The sequence below is a fragment of the Pantherophis guttatus genome, chromosome 2 (assembly GCF_059756535.1).
Source record: "Pantherophis guttatus breed Tessera chromosome 2, ASM5975653v1, whole genome shotgun sequence".
Taxonomy (NCBI): Eukaryota; Metazoa; Chordata; class Lepidosauria; order Squamata; family Colubridae; genus Pantherophis; species Pantherophis guttatus.
This window is the reverse complement of record NC_142064.1, coordinates 113297187-113316121: the sequence shown is the minus strand read 5'-3', so window position 1 is coordinate 113316121 and position 18935 is coordinate 113297187. Positions and strand designations below refer to the sequence as shown.

Below are 18935 nucleotides of genomic sequence, written 5' to 3'. Positions count from 1 at the left end.
AAATGTTGAGGCATGGGTAATTTTTTTATAATCACTTTTGATTCCAACTTACCTAAATAAATTGGATTGTACTTAAATATTGCTTTTAATATACTCTCAACAATATGTTTGACTCAGTTTGAGCACTCCTATTGAAAGGCAACACCCCCCCCCCATGACCTGATAGATAATAATTCAAGGTTCTGATGTTATAAACAAGCATACCTCCTCAATAATCCCTTTGTAGCCAACCTCTGTGAGCTGACAAGAGTCTTGAAAGAGAACCATTATTTATCTTTAACACCTTTCCCCCCATGAGGGATGAAAGTATTAGACCCCAGTAGCTTCTATTCCTAAAGCAATTTAGTGCCAGTGGTGTACAAACCATTTAATATGGTAAGCCACCTTGAGCCTGACAAGTAGGCTGCGGACAAATTATTGTAATAAATGAATAAAAACTAAATTGCAAAAATCCAGGGGAGCAAGTTGATGGATCACAGTTGAAACAGAGGAATTTGTTAACTGTGGCTTCGTGGGAACAGTAGCTATCGCCTCTATTTCTTTAGAGGGCAAGAAAGTCAGTGGTTAAAATCCTATGAGAAATTACTGTTTGCTGCTGTTTTTGTTTTATTGTAATACATAGCCAGGATTTTTCTAAAATATTGATGCATCTGTAAGTCCTATTACAAAATGTCTTGTAGAAGTTTCTTTTTCGTGGCAGTTGTTAGCCTATTGTTTTCTGATCAATGTGATTAAAAGAACAGTTATGAATTGGCCCTTTTTAATTAGCTTTTTTTCCTGTCCAGATTATGAATGTACTGAATTCCTGGATCCTTGATTTTTCTTTCCTTTATGTTATAGTAAAATATTTCACTACCCAGAAGAAGAAGAAAAACAGGGAAACCAGTCCCAGATCTATACACAGATCTGAAATTTCTTATTCATAACTTGTTTACAGTTTCATTGAGCAGGATATACAATGACATAAACTGAAATTTCAAACAAGCAGCTTTTTAAAAATCACTCAGCCTGAAAAGCTTCAGCAGTGAATTTCCTGTCTAAAATGGAAAGTTTGATGATGATGCAAAAGTATTTTATAGTATTACTCCCTCCAAAAATTACAAAGTAGTACTTTAAAAAACCTCAGGAGGACAGCACATAAAATAATTCAGTGAAGTCTGACCATAATATTGATGGTTTTCCCATAAGAAATACATGAATCCAAAATGGCAATTGCAGGATAATAAGCTAATATGGAAGCAGATCAGCTGGCATTAAAGTCTGAGGAGAAGAGCCTTCAGCCATAGACAGGCCCATCTAAGCTAAAAATGACAGACTCATTAAGATTCCTTACCATGCTTTGTTGTTTACTCCAGCATAGCATATTACTTAGGATAATTATCTTGACTCACTGCTCTAGGAATAAAGCAATTCCAGAGATCAAACAGTAGAGTTTTTAGTAGAACTCGATGTTGATGACTTATGGTACTTTATTTATTGTCATTCTTAGAATTAACTAATGATTGAATTTTATGTTGATTCCTGGTTTGTAGAGCATTGGACTGCCATCAAAAATCTAGATATTTCTGCTTCTGAATCGTCTGAGGACTTTGACCAAGCCTGGGAAGGCAATGGTTTACAAACTGCAACTCTAACAAGTCTAGGAGCAAGTAGATTGATTGCAGAAAAATCACGGGAACACATTAATTGTGGCTTCTTGGCAAAGGGAACCTCTGTTCAGGAGCTGGTTAAATCCCCCACAGTTTGCCTTCAGAAATTGTGGGCGCTCCACCACTGGAGGTTTTTAAGAAGAGACTGGACAGTCACTTGTCTGAGATTGTATAGGTTCTCCTGCTTTAGCAGGAGGCTGGACAAGAAGACCTTCCAGCTCTATTCTATTCTAATTCTAAAATCACAAAATAATCCCCACATTCTTGCACATGTCTGTAAAGTCCTAATTATTAATGTAATATCCTTTCCATGGATTTTGCTTGCTACAGAATCCAAATAGAAAAACTGTTGCTTCCTATAGACTGCACATGGCAGGGAGGAACCAATACAAGAAAATAATTGCCCAAAAGCTTCTAGCATGAGAATTTTGAATAATCAAAATTAAATATTTTCTACTAATCCAAACTCATTAGTTCTGTGATACAGTTGAATTTAAGTTATTCCACTGATTTGTATATCACAGCCATATTTTCTTTGTCTCAAACTCAAGCTCTCCCCAAGAATTTGGGAATTGTAAAGACAGTATCTAATTCTGAGCTTCCAATCGCTGCTGCTGTATGAGATATCAGAAATTGTTTCAAATTTCAGAAATTCAAATTCTTTCTAAGTTCTTGTGGTATAGTTCCCCAATAACAATTGATGTACCACTCTTGATTCCTTCCATTTGTTTGTTTTCAAATTTTGATATTAATAGTAGTAGTAATAGCAATCATATTTTACAGATATGTAAAATGTTACAGAATCCAAGTAAATCTGGGTACCCACCATAATATCCTGTGCTCATTTCTAAGAACTAGATTCATACTTTTTTTTTTTAGATCCATGGTGGGCATTTTGCTGAGAAAAAAGAATAAAGACATTGATAATAAATATATAGCTCAGGCTATAGGTGGACAGTGCGTACATATTTTCCTATAGGTTCATTCAATTAGGCAATCTGCAGACCCACAAAGACTAGGAGGAGGGACATGTCTTGGATGCAGCCAATCTAACCAGAAGAATACAGTCCATACCTCACAATAGCGGTTGCTTTTACATTAATAAGAAGTTTTCAGAGATAATGAATAATTCCATGAAATCATTGGTTTGTTATCTCAATGAAGTAGTCATTGTTCAGCCCTGTCTGTTTTGTGGGAACAAAGGCAACCCCTTGATAATGACTCAGGCCTGACTTGTAATAAGAAAATAGGACAGACGCATCTGAAAGGAAGAGATTGAGGATGTGGGAAATGTTTGATGTGGGAAATGTTTGAGGGAGGTAAGGGGAAAATATAAAACTAAAGTATGATTTTAAGAAGAAAGAAGGGGGCGAAAAATGGTATTTTAAATCAAATTAAAGTCCCTCCACTTCTCTGCCCCAAGAGCCGCCAGCAGATACTGCATCTTTAAAGTTGCCTTGTCTCGTTCACGCATCACTGTATTTATGTTGTTCGCAGCCTAACGGTAGCGGCCAGGGCAAAGTCACGGGGTCATTTTTGCTGCCGCCACCTCCACCTGTGGCCAGACCAGTGCCCCTTCCAATGCCTGATACAAAATCCACCAGCACTAACCCAGAGGGCGGAGCGCCGACACCAACGTCACCCTGTAAGTGGACCCAAGTGTAACCCAAACCACAAAGCAAAATGGAACTTAGTCTCCATTTCCCACCCCAGGGCCCTCACTAGATGTCAAGTAAGGCAGAAATAATAATGAGAGCAGGAGGAACAAGACTAAAAGATGGGCAATGAAAAGAAAAACAAAGAAGAATGTGCACAGTAACAAATGCAGGAGAAAAGAGGCACAAATGAAAAAAAGAAAGGAAAAAATGGTGAATTGAATATAGACAAATGGGAATGAGAGGAAAAAAGCAAGCTATAAGCAACTGGCAGATTCAGAAGGTGGGCTTGGGGCACCATGTTGTCATCATCAAGTCTTGTGCTTTGTGCTTATTTTTAAGGTTTAAACACCACATCTGACCCCTTTCCTTAGCTGCCATTATCCCTTTACACCTTCCATCCCATTCCCCAGCGTTTAAAGATGCAGTAGCTGCCCAACTCCAACACGTTTATTTTTTTATTTTTTCATTATATCGTTGGTTGCCATGGTGGCTTCTTGGTAAATTTGGGGATTTTTTCAAGGGAGAAAAATAAACCATAGGTAATTCTGAGAATAAGCAATATTGAGAGAAATTTGAATTTTGTAATGTGAGGAAGGGTTGTGTTTATGGATATTATGGTGCTTCAAATATAAATTCTCACTAAGATCCATAACAAGCTTTCTCCCATCACCCCAAATTGTGGTCTGTGCTTTCTCAGGAAAGGGTAATCTGATGGACGGAAGGGAGAAGGAGGAGACATTGGGAAACAGAACTTCCAGAAAATGGCCTTGATGTTTGATGATAAATAGAACCCAGACATTTGAGTAGGAGTGGGTAGATCAGAAATCTAGAACTTCTGTTCCCTATTTTAGAAGGGCAGGTATCTCCTTGTGAAGAGTGGTGGCATTATGCAATATGAAGCCTGTCTCCATCCTAGAAATGGGAATCCTACCAGATTGATTAAAAATGGGGTGGCAGTTAAAAATTTTAGATCTCCAATGAAGTAATTATTACCATCTTTCTTGGCTTCAAAGAGTCCCTTTGGAGATAAGGATTGGCTACAGTATCATTTTCTTTTTTGCTTTTTCTCCTTCCCTCCTTTCTTTTTCTTTTCTTTTCTACATCTGTGCTCATGGCATTACTCACTCTCACATTGTTCATACTCTTCATTAAATTTATGATAATTTATGGGAGGGGGTGGGAATAAGAAGAAAGGGTTGGTGACAAGCTGTAGACATAAAGGAAAATTCTGGAGCTATGTTATGTACTGATTGCCATCTTCCTACTCTCGCAAGGTGGCTAACAAAGGTTTCAGAAGGAAATGGAGTGTTGCAGCTGCTTCTAAGTTTGAAACTCAACCCCAGCTCTCATTAAGAACTGATATGCATGATCAGCAGGGACCAGTATAAAGTATTAATGCTGCTCTGAGCCATATCAGATTGCCAGTAAGGTGTTGGTGTTAGTGATGAAGATATATAAGAATAATTGTTTGTCTCAAATTTATTAAATGCTCTCCCTTCTTGAAAAAAACCTCCTTATATGTAGGAAAAGGTCTAAAATATCTCTCTTACATAATCCCATTTTGTTCATTTTTAACAGAGACCAGTAAAATTCAACCTCTATCCAGTAGTATAACCCTGGAAACAGCACAGTAACAGATCCCTCATGTGGGCGTACTCATTGTGTAGCTCATCTCTTCATCTCTTTTGGTAGCTGGAGGTCAACAAATAGAAATCTAGTCCATAGGCTTCCAGTGTTCCATTGAGAACCAGAGAGTATGTGATGTAAATTGATTATAGGCTAGTAAAAACCATTTGATTCTTATAGCCAAATCCTGAAGTCATCTCCATAAACCAGGTCTTAAACTCACCAAACAAGAGCTTCTGCCTTCCCATCAATGTCCTATCAGGTTGGGCAGTAGAGAAATCAGCTTTAAGTGTTGAGCACTACTGTGATCAAAGGCTTAGTGTAAAAGTGAAATGCCATACTTGGCTGTTTTTGTGTACTCCTGCCAGTGTGTATGTGTATATATTACCATGAGGTTTGTAGTACCTCTAGATAACATTTACAATATTTCATAGCCCCAGACAAGTTTTCAAATCGGAGATGAGGTTGGGTGTGAGGGAACCTCGCACGTCCATTCCCTACCCCTTATGTAGTTTCATCTAGAGCTCTGCCTTCTTATGCCACCAACTAAATACCAAAGAGCTGAGCTTAGTTATTTCTGGCACACAGTGCTGTGCCCAGGAGAGGCATGCAGACCTAGAGACTCCATCTCCTTGCAGGCCCATACATGGTCATGTTCTGGAATGCCATCTTTCCTACAAATGGGTAGGAGGTCTGCCTGAGTCTACCAATAGCGGTTATAACATAGAAGCCCCCAGCCTCCTCCAGGGATGCAGAAAAAACTAGGCCACAACATGAAGGCTTTGGATCTATACCCAGAAAGAAATAATATGCCCAAGAGAAATGAGGTTTATGGAACAAAAGCCAGATTCTCCTCAGTATTCATCTCACTCAGTCAAACCTGTATAATAAAATATTGCAATTCCCCCCAATAAAGGCACAGGGGATATTATGTATGATTTTATGGAAGTTTCCATCAAGATGTTGTTATTACGCCTGTAGTAAAGCTGGCTTTTTCTATCAATATCCTTAAATTCCTGTATCTCAAACAAACAAACAAAAACAAAAGTATTTACCATCATTCAAAGGAAGCCCCACTGACAACTAAGAGCTAGCTGTTCCATTCTTTTGTGTTCACTGACAAGACGGTATTCTGGGGAGGAAAAGGTGGTGCCCTTTTTTTTTTCTTTGGATTTTGCTATCTTGAGTCTCATCTGACGGGCCTGCATGCCCACCCTTTTCCATCAATGCCATCAGCCTCACCTAGTGGCCCTAACGGCCTCACATCTCTTTCCCCTCTAGCATTCTCAGCGCCAGGCTCCTCCTCCTCTGCCAACCGGTTTGTCGGCATCGGACCCCGGGACGGCAACTTTCTAAACATCCCCCAGCAATCTCAGGTAGGGGGAACCAGCTTCATAGGGGTATATGTGCTACAGTAGCCCAAATGTACCTTGCCTTATGTGGGAAGGGGAGGGGAATGGTTCTGTGGAAGGGATGGATGTGGATCACCTCAGAATTTTTCTAACTATGAATAAGAGAGAGAGCAGTTGCAGAATAAAAATTAGGACTGAATGTTAGGGATCTAAGTATTTACTCATGGGGTGTGTCATAAAGTCCAGAATTTACAGCAGAATCTTTAGGAGATTGTCGAAAGATAGTCATGTTTCAGAAATTATGGCCTTCATTTTTCATATAAGAAACTGAGTTTCAGAGAGAGTCTTTGGCTTATGAGTCTCAATCTAAGATGGAATTTGAAAAGATTCCCAAGGTGGAATATATTTCAGTGACAGGCTGGGGAATGGGGAAGATCCATCAGTCTGCTCAACTATGTTCTTTGGGTGCCTTTGGGCAAGTCACTGTCTCTGAAGATATGATGTATTTACTGTTCATTTGTTCTCACCATGGAATGGAATGAAGTATGGCTCAAGACTACTCCACAGAGACTTCCACACTGCTATTATTTTCATGTTCCAACCCTGAAAAGCAGTTTAGAAACCAACTGTCTTTCTTTATGCCAATTTGATATGCTGACAAGAATAAATTTACATCAAGCTCTTCAGATTCTGTGGCAGCAACAATCTCCTCATATCCACTTGGCACTACCAAAAAAAAAAAAAAAGTCTGCTAAGGGTCCAGTGACTTAGTGCTTTACAGCTGTTCCTTTCCTGCCAAATAGAACAGAGAAATTGACTAAACACCAGTCAATTTCACTTCTCTACTACTTAGGAAAAGCTGCAGAGCCCTGAAATTAATTTTTCCCTTGCAGAATCAAGAAACAAATAAGTTCAATTTTCCTGTGGGTACTGTAGGAACACAGAGATTTGAAGCTACTGCTTTCAAACTGATGCAGAATGTTTAGTCTATATTTACATGGCAAAAAATCATATTGATCATAATATGTATTTTACTCTCTTTATGCAAACAGAGTATAGAAAGGTTGTATATGTGTACTAATCATAATTATCACCCATAGTTACCCATAGTTTTTCCAATTTCAATATGTTTTGGGAAGAATATATCATCACTTGGCATCTCGCACATATAATACAAAACCATAGTTTAGCTTGTAGTGCATGGGCAAGAACAGAATGTGATCAGCTCTTCACTTTTCCTCATGGTATTTGGAATAAATTTCATCACCATTAATGACAATTAATGTTAACTATTATTTGTTTAAAGAAATACTCATGACTTGTGATATAAATTTAGTAGTAGTAGTTAAGGTTGACTACAGAAGTAGTTCAAGTTCAAATAATTAACAAGTTATGTTTACCCTAAGTAGAAATAAAAATGCAGTTTATCTCAAGAAAAGAATGAAATGGACATCCATGCAACTTATTTCCATTATGCTAAACTTTGTTTAATAATATCATCACAATACTTCCTAAGCATTCAAGCAATATATCTATATGCCTGGAAGATGCTATTTCCAAATCTATACATTCAGTCATTAACAGCATTAGGGTTTTGTTTATTTTCATGTACAACAAAACATCAAAACAGTATACAAAAATGAAAATTTTAATTAAAATTTTTGAATTAAAAATTTAAATTAATTTCTAAGGACTAATTAAACTCTGTTAAAAATTAGTTGACAAAGGCAACTTATGTAACCAACTAACTCCACAACTGTGTGCTCCTTTGGCTCCCCATGCAAGGCCGCAGAACCTTGTTTTAACCCCTTTTTGCAAAGCTAGGAGAGTGGGGTCTGCCTCACTTCAGAGGCAGAATATCCCATAGGACAGGAACAACGGCAGAGAAGGTTCTCTTCCTAGATCCCACCAGTTTCTTCAACTGACAAGGTCTGCAGCATACCTTCCCTGCCTGACTTGATGGGATAGGTCAATGTAATGAGAGATGAAACCGGTTCTGTAAGTAGCTTGGCCCCATGTCATGTGGGACTTTATACATCATAATCAACATCTTGAATTGGATCCGGAAGCAGAATGGCACCTGATTAGTTTGCAGAGCAAAAGTGTTACATGTTACTTCTTTGAGCACCCAATATAGCTCATGCGGCTGCATTCTGCATCAGCTGAAGCTTCCAGATACTTTTCAAGAATAGCCCCATCTAGAGCACATTGCAGTAGTTCAGATGGGAGATGACCAGGGCATGAGCAGACAGTCTCCCTATCCAGGTATGGGCATAACTAGTGCACAACACAGTTTTGAGCAAAGGCCCTCATAGCCATGGCTGCCACCTGTTCTTCTAGCAGGAGCCGTGAGTCCAAGAGGCCCCTCAGGTTATGCACTCGGACTGTCTGTGATAGTGCCACCTCATCTTAAGACCAAAGATGACAAATTCCTGGATACAGAGGGACCCCCTACCCACAACCACTCATCTTACCAGAATTCATGCTCCTTAAGTATGCACATATGACTGAAGTGTGTGGACTTTGTCCCACATTGTCCCAATCTATATTGTGTTTATTCCCCCCCTCCCTTTGGAAAAAAAGCTTGCACATTTTAAAAATTAAAACTGAGTTACCCTGGGACTGTGCTGCACTGGTCCTGTTTGCCCCACTGTTATTCTCCCACTTCAATAAGCCTCCTGCTTTCAAATTGTAAAGTCTTCCTTCCCCACCACACACTTTGGTTTATTATGTTTTCTCTCATTTCCATGAATTTAGCTCCTTCTGGGAGTAAAAAGGAAATAATTTGGCTGGTTTCTTGGTACCTCCCACTGGAATTATAAAGTCATATAATAAGAAGCTGGAGACAGTTGGCTAGTAACTAACTGATCTTCTAAATTATTGTGCAAAGTAGTTGCATACATACAAGAGAACCTCCATGGAGGTGAAATAGAGATAAAAATGGAGATGAAGATGGCGGTAGTAGTCTATAGTAAAAGGTTATTCCAAACAGTAATATCATTTGAAAACAAACAAAGAAGAAATCTGATTGCCATGCCCCTTTGTTGATATCAGCAGCCACAAAAGCTTTAAGTCACATCCTTATTGTGTCCAAGAGAAGTTCCTTTCTAAGTTCCACTGAATGATGACTGGAAATATAAATTTGGACCTTGCTCTGAGGCAAAAATGAGGATGAAGGGTGGGCAATTCCAAGTCTAGAATTGTGTAGCCATTTGGATTATACCTTTCTCTAAAACACCATTCCACTCAGGGTGACATCTGTGCTGAGCACTGGAAGATCACTTACCGGCTTTCAGATTTCCTAGGTTAGAGTTTGATCAGAAATCCATTCCTGAAACCAACTTCTGACTGCCCAGGAAGCTTTGCTCCACCATTACTCATACAATCCTTTAGCAAACAAAAGGAGGGTTTTGTTTTTTGTGGTTTAAAAGGCAAACTGAGTTTATGACGTATTGTTTTTGTCACATATAAACACTGCAACTAGAAATCCTAACTGTATGTTTTCTCTCCATGGGATGTACTTGTACAAGGGAAACAATATAACCCTGTGATGGTGAACCTATGGCATGTGTGCCCGAAGTGGCACATGGAGCCATGTCACCTGGCACGGGCGCTGTCGTCCGTCCTCTTCCAGGCTTCTGGCGTGCATGTGCACATGATGATTAACTGGCCTTTGTGCACGTGGCAGTGCCAGAAACCAGAAGAACTGGTCTTCCATTTTCTGGCGTGAGCATGCGCGCTGGCCAGCTGATCGGCATGTGCATGTGCGTGCCAGTAACCGGAAGATTTGCTTGTATGCTGGAAATCGGAAATACCTTATCCGGCGCGCGCATGACTCCTGGACAGCTCCTCTTCTTGGTCGCGGCCCTGACAAGCACATTCGCAAAGTGCTCCCTTTTTGGCACTTGGTGCCAGAAAGGTTCACCATCACTGATATAACCTGAGAGACACATGGGAGAGGAATAACATCTAGAGGAGGAAGGAATAGTTCACAAACCATAAAATTGCTTCCAAGAAATGAAGAACTATGCTGTTTGTTCTCCTGATTTTTTAATAGGCTACACTAGTTCTGCTATGAGATAGTTGCTTAGAGAATGCACAATGTAATTGGGGGGGGGGGGAAGGTGACCCTCTTTTCAAACTTACATGGATGAGAGAAGGAGTGTGTTGCTCAGCACCAGTGATATTATGGGTGGTTGCCATTAAGTGCCATTGGCATGCCTGTTCGCAGAGCATACCAACCACTCTCAGAAGAGTAAAAAATGACAGGGCAAGGAGGAAGGAAGGAAGAACCTGCATATTTGTAGTTTCTGTGCAGCAGAGAATACCTTATAATGATTGAATAATAATTGTATTTTGTTGCACAATGAATAAAAAGACTGGGTTGTTATATTATTTAGGGCAATCTTAATCATGCCAGCGTCACAACCAGAAGGGAAAATCTTGATGGTATGAAGGTTAGAGCAACAAAGAAAAGTTGAATACCATGGGGAGGGAACATTCAAGTCCAACATGGTTTTTTCCCCATTCCTTCTGTCCCACATAAGACAGCTTTCAGCTTGTTCTGTCTTTCCTTCCTAGCCTCCATTGCTCCCTGGTGGTGAATGAAGGAGCAGAGCAGAACAGGAATGAGATTTGCTCCCCTTCCCAGCCCATAACCAATGTCACGTCTGGCCCGTCTGGTTTCCCTGAGCAACCAGACATGATGTCACACCCAGATGAACTTGGACTTGGGGGGCCAGGCAGGGAAACAATGGTCCGGAGCGAGGCTGGATCAGGGCCCAGCACAGCCGCAGGACTTGCAGGGGCACTTCCGCCAGCAGTTTCCCTACTTCTTGCTTTCTCCTTTTCTTTTTCACTGTTCATTTCTTAAATTATTTGTCTTCTTTTTTCTTTTCTCTTTCCCCCCTCTCTCTTCCTCTCCCCTCATGTCTGTAAATATACTCCTGTTACTTTCTTTATGGCTCTCGTGTTCTTTTCTCTTCAGAATGTCATTAGGCTGATGGGAAGAAGTTGCTCTGACCTATCAAACATAAGATGGTTGGGACCAATTGAGGTATTTTTCAACCAAGGCTCTGCCAGGTGGGCTCTAAGCTTTGCCAAGAGCCCTTTAATATGTGCATGTGTGTTTTGTGTACAGAGGAGGGAAATATTCCCTGCTCCATTGGCTAGGCTACAGTATTATTAGGGGAAGGCAAGGGGAGGGCAGATGTTACCACAGTAACCAATGACTTTTCTGAACTCTGGATTCAGGCAGATGGAGGAAGACAAAAGAGAGGAAGAAAAAGACAGACAGAATTGAGCAAGAGCGAGAGATGAAGGAGAGAAGCACAGTGGCTGCCAGTTTCCCCTCTCTCAGCTGTGGCTTCTGGCTGTTGCCCATAGGAACAGCTGCAGGTCCCATGAGGTGTAACAGACCTTTACTTCTAGACACCCTGCTCTTATTATTGTTGTTGTTAAATATTCATTTAATGCCAACAGTGCATGCAGAATCCGGCACTACCCCGATTTGGCTTAAAGGGTAAGGCTGTGCCAGCTCCAGTATGGATGAAGTGTCCAGTAGATTTCTCATTAGATGGTCATCTTCTTCCAGTGCTATAGATTAGCTCAAATCAATGGGAGTTTAGAATTTAGAATAATAGAGTTGGAAGGGACCTTGGAGGTCTTCTAGTCCAACCCCCTGCTTAGGCAGGAAAACCTACACCACTTCAGACAAATGGTTATCCAACATTTTAAAAACTTCCAGTGTTGGAGCATTCACAACTTCTGGAGGCAAGTTGTTCAACTGTTTAATTGTTCTAACTGTCAGGAAATTTTTCCTAACTTCTAAGTTGCTTCTCTCCTTGATTAGTTTCCACCCATTGCTTCTTGTTCTACCCTCAGGTGCTTTGGAGAATAGCTTGACTCCCTCTTCTTTGTAGCAGCCCCTGAGATATTGGAACACTGCTATCATATTTCCCCTAGTCCTTTTTTTCATTAAACTAGATATACCCAGTTCCTGCAACCGTTCTTCATATGTTTTAGCCTCCAGTCCCCTAATCATCTTTGTTGCTCTTCTCTGCACTCTTTCTAGAGTCTCAACATCTTTTTTTACATCATGGGGACCAAAACTGAATGCAGTATTCCAAATATGGCCTTACCAAGGCATTAGAAAGTGGTATTAACACTTCATGTGATCTTGATTCTATCCCTCTGTTTATGCAGCCTAGAACTGTGTTGGCTTTTTTGACAGCTGCTGCACACCGTTGGCTCATATTTAAATGGTTGTCTACTAGGACTCCAAGATCCCTCACACAGTTACTACTATTGAGCAAGGTACCGCGTATACTGTACCTGTGCATTTTGTTTTTCATGCCTAAATGTAGAACCTTACTTTTTTCACCATCAAATGGAGTGTGGCTAATGATTTTGGCATTGCCCAGGGAATGACTCATAACTAATTATACATGTCATAGTGCAACTACACCCAGAAACTTAAACCCCCAAATAGTAATGCAATGAACTTATTTTTGTTCATTACATTTTGTAAAGAAATTATTTTTCATGAAGTCAGCAAATGGCAGACTGTATACAGTGTAAGAAAGAGGATAAAGAATGGGGCTGATATATTTGACTCAATATACCATTCATTGATAAATAGGATAGGATGGACAGAAATTATTGGGTGAAAAGAACCATGCATGTGAGAGAAATGACTCACCTGACCTCTCTCCTATCCTGTTTTTCTTAGTACTGCCTACCAACTGCCCCAAGCCTAGAATTCTCAAGAGGAAGAGGACGAATGGGAAGTGGGGGAGCAGGCCAGGTGAATCAGTAAAGCACCCATGTTCTGTTTTCACAGAGGCCTGGCCCCTGACTTTAGGCACAAATGAGGCAGGTGTATGGATAAATACCTATAACTGCCCACATCACATCTACCAGGATCTTATTTGTACTGGGCAGCTATAAGCAAGGCAAAGCTGAAATAGCATTTGCTTTTATTATTCTCTGGCAGTTGATAGGGATGTGTGAAAGCCCAGTGTGAAATTTCACTCTTCTTACTGAACCTCTTGACCAATGGTGGGATTCAACATTTTTTACTACCGGTTCTGTGGGCATAGCTTGGTGGGCATGGCTTGGTGGGCGTGGCAGGGGAAGGATACTGTAAAATCTCCATTCCCTCCCCACTCCAGGGGAAGGTCACTGCAAAACCCCATTTCCTCCCAATCAGCTGGGACTCGGGAGTTAGAGAATAGATGGGGACAGGGCCAGTCAGAGGTGGTATTTACTGGTTCTCTGAACTACTCAAAATTTCCGCTACCGGTTCTCCAGAACTGGTCAGAACCTGTTAAATACCACCTCTGCTCTTGACTTATCCTGAGCTTCCAAATGCTTTGAGAAGAAAACGTTAGTGTCCTTTGAGTTTGACATGCATTCAAAACTTGTGGCAAATCCAAGGAGGTGTTGAACTAACCTTTGTCACCATCTCTTCCAAGACATTTCTAAAAGATTATGAAAATAGGAGCTGTGATAAACCTTCCCTGAAATATTTAATGGGTTTAGTATATATAAAATGGCATCAGAGACAGGACTCCACCATAAAAAGAAACTTCCTGAAAATAGCAGGGTCAATTTTCCACTCTTTACTCTGAATATTTCAGCCCAATGAAAAATGATTTTCAAAGGAGAAATATTTTAAAAAAGAAAGATTGATCTACTAGTTTTAAAGTGGGAAAGAGAAAAGAAAATATCTTCTGTCCTGCTATGGTAACTCTCCTTAAACTTCATTTTTCTCCAGCTCCATTTCATACCTCTTGCCTCATCCCCACAAGCAGTCTTTGAAAGATCCTTTCCAGATTTATTTTCTGTGAACAGCTCACCGTAGTGGTATCAGGGATGGTGTTTATTTTTTGTGAGTGCTATTCAAACATTTTTCTGCAATTTTCCTTTTAATTGAGAAAAAAAATTATTTTGAATTTTGAAACAGTGCAAAATCCAAACAATGCAGTTTTTCTTACCAGCAACATTAAACTGGGCTGGCAGTTCAAATTATGGAGGTCACAAGATAGACCTAGAGGATACAGATACAGAATACATACATATGTACATACAGATTAACAGAGTTGGAAGGGACCTTGTAAATCATCTAGTCCAATCCCCTGCCTAGCAGACCCTACACCATTTTTGACAGATGGCAGTCCAGTCTCTTCTTGAAAGCTTCCAGTGATGAAGCTCCCACAACTTCTGAAGGCAACAGGTTCCATTGGTTGATTGTTCTCACTGTCAGAAAATTTCTTCCTATTTCCAGGTTGAATCTCTCCTTGTTCAGTTTCCATCCATTATTCCTTGTCTAGCTTTCAGGTGCTTTGGAAAATAGCTTGACGCCCTCCTCTCTGTGGCAGCCCCTCAAATATTGGAACACTGCTATTATGTCTCCCCTGGTCCTTCTCTTCTCTTCACTAGACTAGCCATGTGGAGTTCCTGCAACTGTTCATCATATGTTTTAGCCTCCAATCCCCTAATCACCTTGTTTGCTCTTCTCTGCACTCTTTCTAGAGTCTCAACATCCAGAATCTGCAGTAAAGAAAGTGGGGTGGGGGGGGGGAAGAGTCTTTTTCAAAATCACTAGGGGTTGAGCAGCATATTAATTTTAATAACAGCAACAAATCATAAGGAACTTATTTCAGCTTCTAGTAAGTTAATTGACTGTCCATGAACATTGGTTTCTAAGGATGATATACAAATGAAAGAAGTTTCTAAATTAACTGGTCCACTGATTTCTAAATTCTAATTTCTAAATTAGAATATATTAAATTTATACATTAGAATTTATATTAATTCTAAATTAGTGCACTAATTTCTAAATTCACTAGTCCAGCGAAATGCTATGGACATAGTATATTCCATTTCAATAAGGTATTTGACAAAGTAGAATACAATCTACTTCTTAGTAAATTAGAAACATGTGGGATAGACAGCATAACTGGCTGACAAACTGCACTCAGTAGATAAATCTTTAATGGAACTGCATCTACATGTAAGTACTCCAAGGTTCTGTTTTGGACAGAACTGAAGATATGGTAATCTTCATAAATGATTTAGATGAAGGAATAGAAGGGGAACTCATCAAATCTGCACATGACACCAAGCTGGCAAGAATAGCCAACATCCCAGAAGATAGGCTTAAGATCCAGAAGGATCTCGATAGAGATCCTGGGTCCTATCTAACAAAATTCAATGGTGAGAAAAGTAAGGTTTTACACTTAGGCAAGAAAAATCAAATGTACAGTTATAGAATAGGTGGAACCTGGCTTAATAGCCACAACTGCAAGAAGAATCTAGGAATTCTGATAGACAACCATTTAAAAATGGACCAGCAGTGTGCTGCAGCTGCCAAAAAAGCCAATGCCGTCCTACTTTGCCTTAATAGCAGGATAGAATCAAGATCACATGAAGTATTAATACTGCTTTATAATGTCTTAGTAAGACAATACTTGGAATATTTCATCCAGTTTTGGTCACCACAAAATATAAAAATGTTGAGACTCTGGAAAGTTTGAGAGAAGAGCAACAAAGATTATTAGGGGGCTGGAGGCTAAAACATATGAAGAACGGTTGCAGGAATTGGATATGTCCAGTCTAGTGAAAAGAAGGACTTGGGGCAACATGATAGTGGTATTCCAATATTTGAGGGGCTGCCACAAAGAAGAGGGAATCAACCCATTTTCCAAAGCACCAGAAGGCAGAACAAGAAGCAACAGATCGGAAACTAATCAAGGAGAGAAGCCACCTAGAACTAAGGAGAAATTTCCTAACAGAACAATTAACCAGTGGAACGGCTTACTTTCAGAAGTTATGGGTGCTCCTCACTGGAGGTTTGTAATAAGACAACCATTTGTCTGGAATGGTATAGGGTCTTCCTGCTTGGGTGGGGAGCTGGACTAGAAGACCTCCAAGATCCCTTCCAACTGTTATTCTGTTATTCCCCCAGGACACAAATGAGCAAGGGAGTGACAGTTTATATTATCACTTTCCATGATGACCATGAACTGAAATTTGGGGATATAATATATTCATCGATAAAAATTATCTCTCACCTTATGTTTCTGCTAGCAATATACCTGGAATATTTAATCTAAAAGACAAAATTCATGCATCATATGTGGAAGAAATGGAACCTTCTGATTAAGAGCAGTGTGGAGCAAGATGATATAACTCAGTGTTGCTCAGTGCATTGCAAGACAGATGTCCGTGAGTAACCTACCAACATTCATTTAAGGTTCACAGATTTGAATGGATGCTGTGTAGCTTGTTTTGATTCTGTCTTACTTGAGGCAAGAGTAGATTAGGTATGTTGTAGGCAGATACAATAGACAGCTATAGAAAATAACTCAAGGCATTTAAATGATGCTCTGACATGAAGGGACATCTGGATTCATTCCTCAGTGCCAAGTAGATGTTGTCATAGTGGAGTGACAACTCCTGAGTGACTTGTTACTGAAGAACGACATTCTGATTGGTTTCCCAGGCATATAGTCTCTGATTCCAACCAATCAGGGAGCAGAAACAGTCAATGAGAATTGAGCTCTTTTTGTTTTGACTGATTGTTTCCGAATCTCTCATTTGTATAACTGGCTCTACTACTAGAAGATATTGGGGGCTGGTGATGGTAGTGGTGGCTATTTCTAATTCTGTAATTTGACCATTGCCATATAATTCACATCACTGTGCACCTCATTCAGTTGGTAGCTTTATATTGGGGAAAATTCATTTGATTGGCTGCAATTAATGATAATAAGCAGTGGTCAAGAATCTGATTGGCTGGCAGGGATTTACTAGGGAATTGGCATCTTTATTTTATTAAAAGACTATGGATTGACTGAATGGGGGAGAAAATGTGGAACAAAAAGAGCTGGAGAAAACAGACATTTTAAAAACATTGTGGAAAGGAGCAGTGCCTACTTAAATAAATAAACTTTGAAAAGCAGGAATCTGAATACAATATCCAACCTGAGCAAAGCAGGAATGGTATTTTCAGTGTGGACAGAATGGACCTGGATCTAGCAAATATATTTCACTGCTTGTCTTAGCTGTAGGGTTTTCATCAACTGTGCCAAACTTTGTAAAATGCATAATTTCTCCTCTCTTTTCCAAAGCAATCTTAGTAGAGCCATGTCTAGTAATATGTGTCTTGAGAGGAATTTCTAGACTTAGAAAGTTGATTCTAGAAAAGGGAGAGAGACTTGTGAAGGGGAACTAGAAGCTAGTACGTATTTGCTCTGAGAAGAAAATAAAATCTTGATTGAGAGATTGGTAATTAAAGAGCATCTGCTGTCCATCAGGCTTTGAAAAATGTAGCATGTGACATTGGCACTTCCTGTACCTGCTATACTAAATCTGTTGAGGCCTGTGGGGATTTCGAATAGGCACTGTTACCTCAGGATATTGCATCCTGAAGAGAGAGCTTCAGTCTGTGATGCCAGCCTATTGTCAGTACCAAGAAGAAGCAAAGCCGAGACAGAAGGGAGGTGGAACAGAGAGCTAGAGAGACTGAGAGCTGGAGAATGGAAGAAGTCCAATCTTCCCAGCAGTGGACACATAGCCCCTCCTGGTGGCCATTTTCAATGCTATTTCTCCCCCCCACCCCCCAAAGAATCTGAATTATTTAAATCCAACCACTTCTTCCTGCTTCCTTCATTTGCTGCCCCGTCACTATTGTCTCCGTATTGCAGATGGCAAGTGTGTCCACAGTGTGGCTCTGCTCCATCCCTCTCTGCCATTAGAGGGCAAATTGTGCGATACCTGCGTCTCTGTCTTGACTTTTCAAATCAGAAGAAATTTTGAATTTCCAGACACCAGAGAAATTTCTGTCACTGCCTGAAGAAATTTCATTAATAGCGTGTCAGCTTCTCTCCCAATCCTTGGCTAGGCTGGAAGAAGGAACCATTTTTTATCTCCTAGTCACCTTGGGACTATTCCAGCTTTTGGGGAGCAGACAAAGAAGATAATTGCTGATCTAGGATGGGAAGGAAATGGAACAGTATAGAAGATGGTTTCTAATAATGAGCCCCACTTATGACATCAGCTGGCTCTCGCTTTGGCTTGAGGGCATAGCCATTTTTGAGGAACCTGGATTACAGAGACTTTGCAAGACAGGGCCAATATTGCTCCACAATATTGTGGGAAGATGGGATTACATATTGTGAGTACCAGCAGCAGTGATTGGAATTCCTCATGTCTAAATAAAATCTTACATTCTTATATAACATGTAACAATGACCTATAAACTACAAATACAATAGCTGACGTGTCAGGTAGTGTTTTCAATTGAGATAAAATTATCTGACATTGGTAATTCAAAATAATCTTGTTATCTTTCTTGCCTCTGAGAAACTTTTGGTTTCTATTGAATTTACTGAATTCTCACTTAACATTTTCTTACTGATGAAGGAGCAGCCCCAGACAGGGTTGCATTCAGCCCTATGTAGCAGTCTCAAGAGAGATTGCATGAAAGGCAAGATAAATTGAAAGAGAAAACTTACATCATGTGATATGGAAGTACCAGAAGACATTTTTATCTAATTTCAGCAGACGGGCTAGCAGTGGCAAAAGTCCCAAATTCAAGTTTGATGTGGTACCAATAGATTTTCTTTAGTCATCCAGTTCAATTC

At 40.0% G+C, this 18935-nt stretch overlaps 1 protein-coding gene across 39 annotated transcripts in view; it reads left to right on the top strand.

Annotated features, from left to right (window-relative positions):
* The window catches only part of NFIX (nuclear factor I X), a 267955-nt gene that overhangs the window by 238385 nt on the left and 10635 nt on the right, over window positions 1-18935 (top strand). For 14 of the 39 annotated variants that reach the window (XM_087888552.1, XM_087888556.1, XM_087888542.1 and 11 more), the window contains one exon: window positions 6215-6309. The exons of 7 other annotated variants lie outside the window; for them this stretch is intronic. In XM_087888552.1, the coding sequence (XP_087744678.1) occupies window positions 6215-6289 (75 nt within the window). In that variant the 3' untranslated portion in view covers window positions 6290-6309. Of the gene's footprint in view, window positions 1-3146; window positions 3295-6214; window positions 6310-16377; window positions 16516-18935 lie in introns of those variants that run through there. 18 more of the 39 variants (XR_015732815.1, XR_015732811.1, XR_015732814.1 and 15 more) reach the window with 4 other exon arrangements.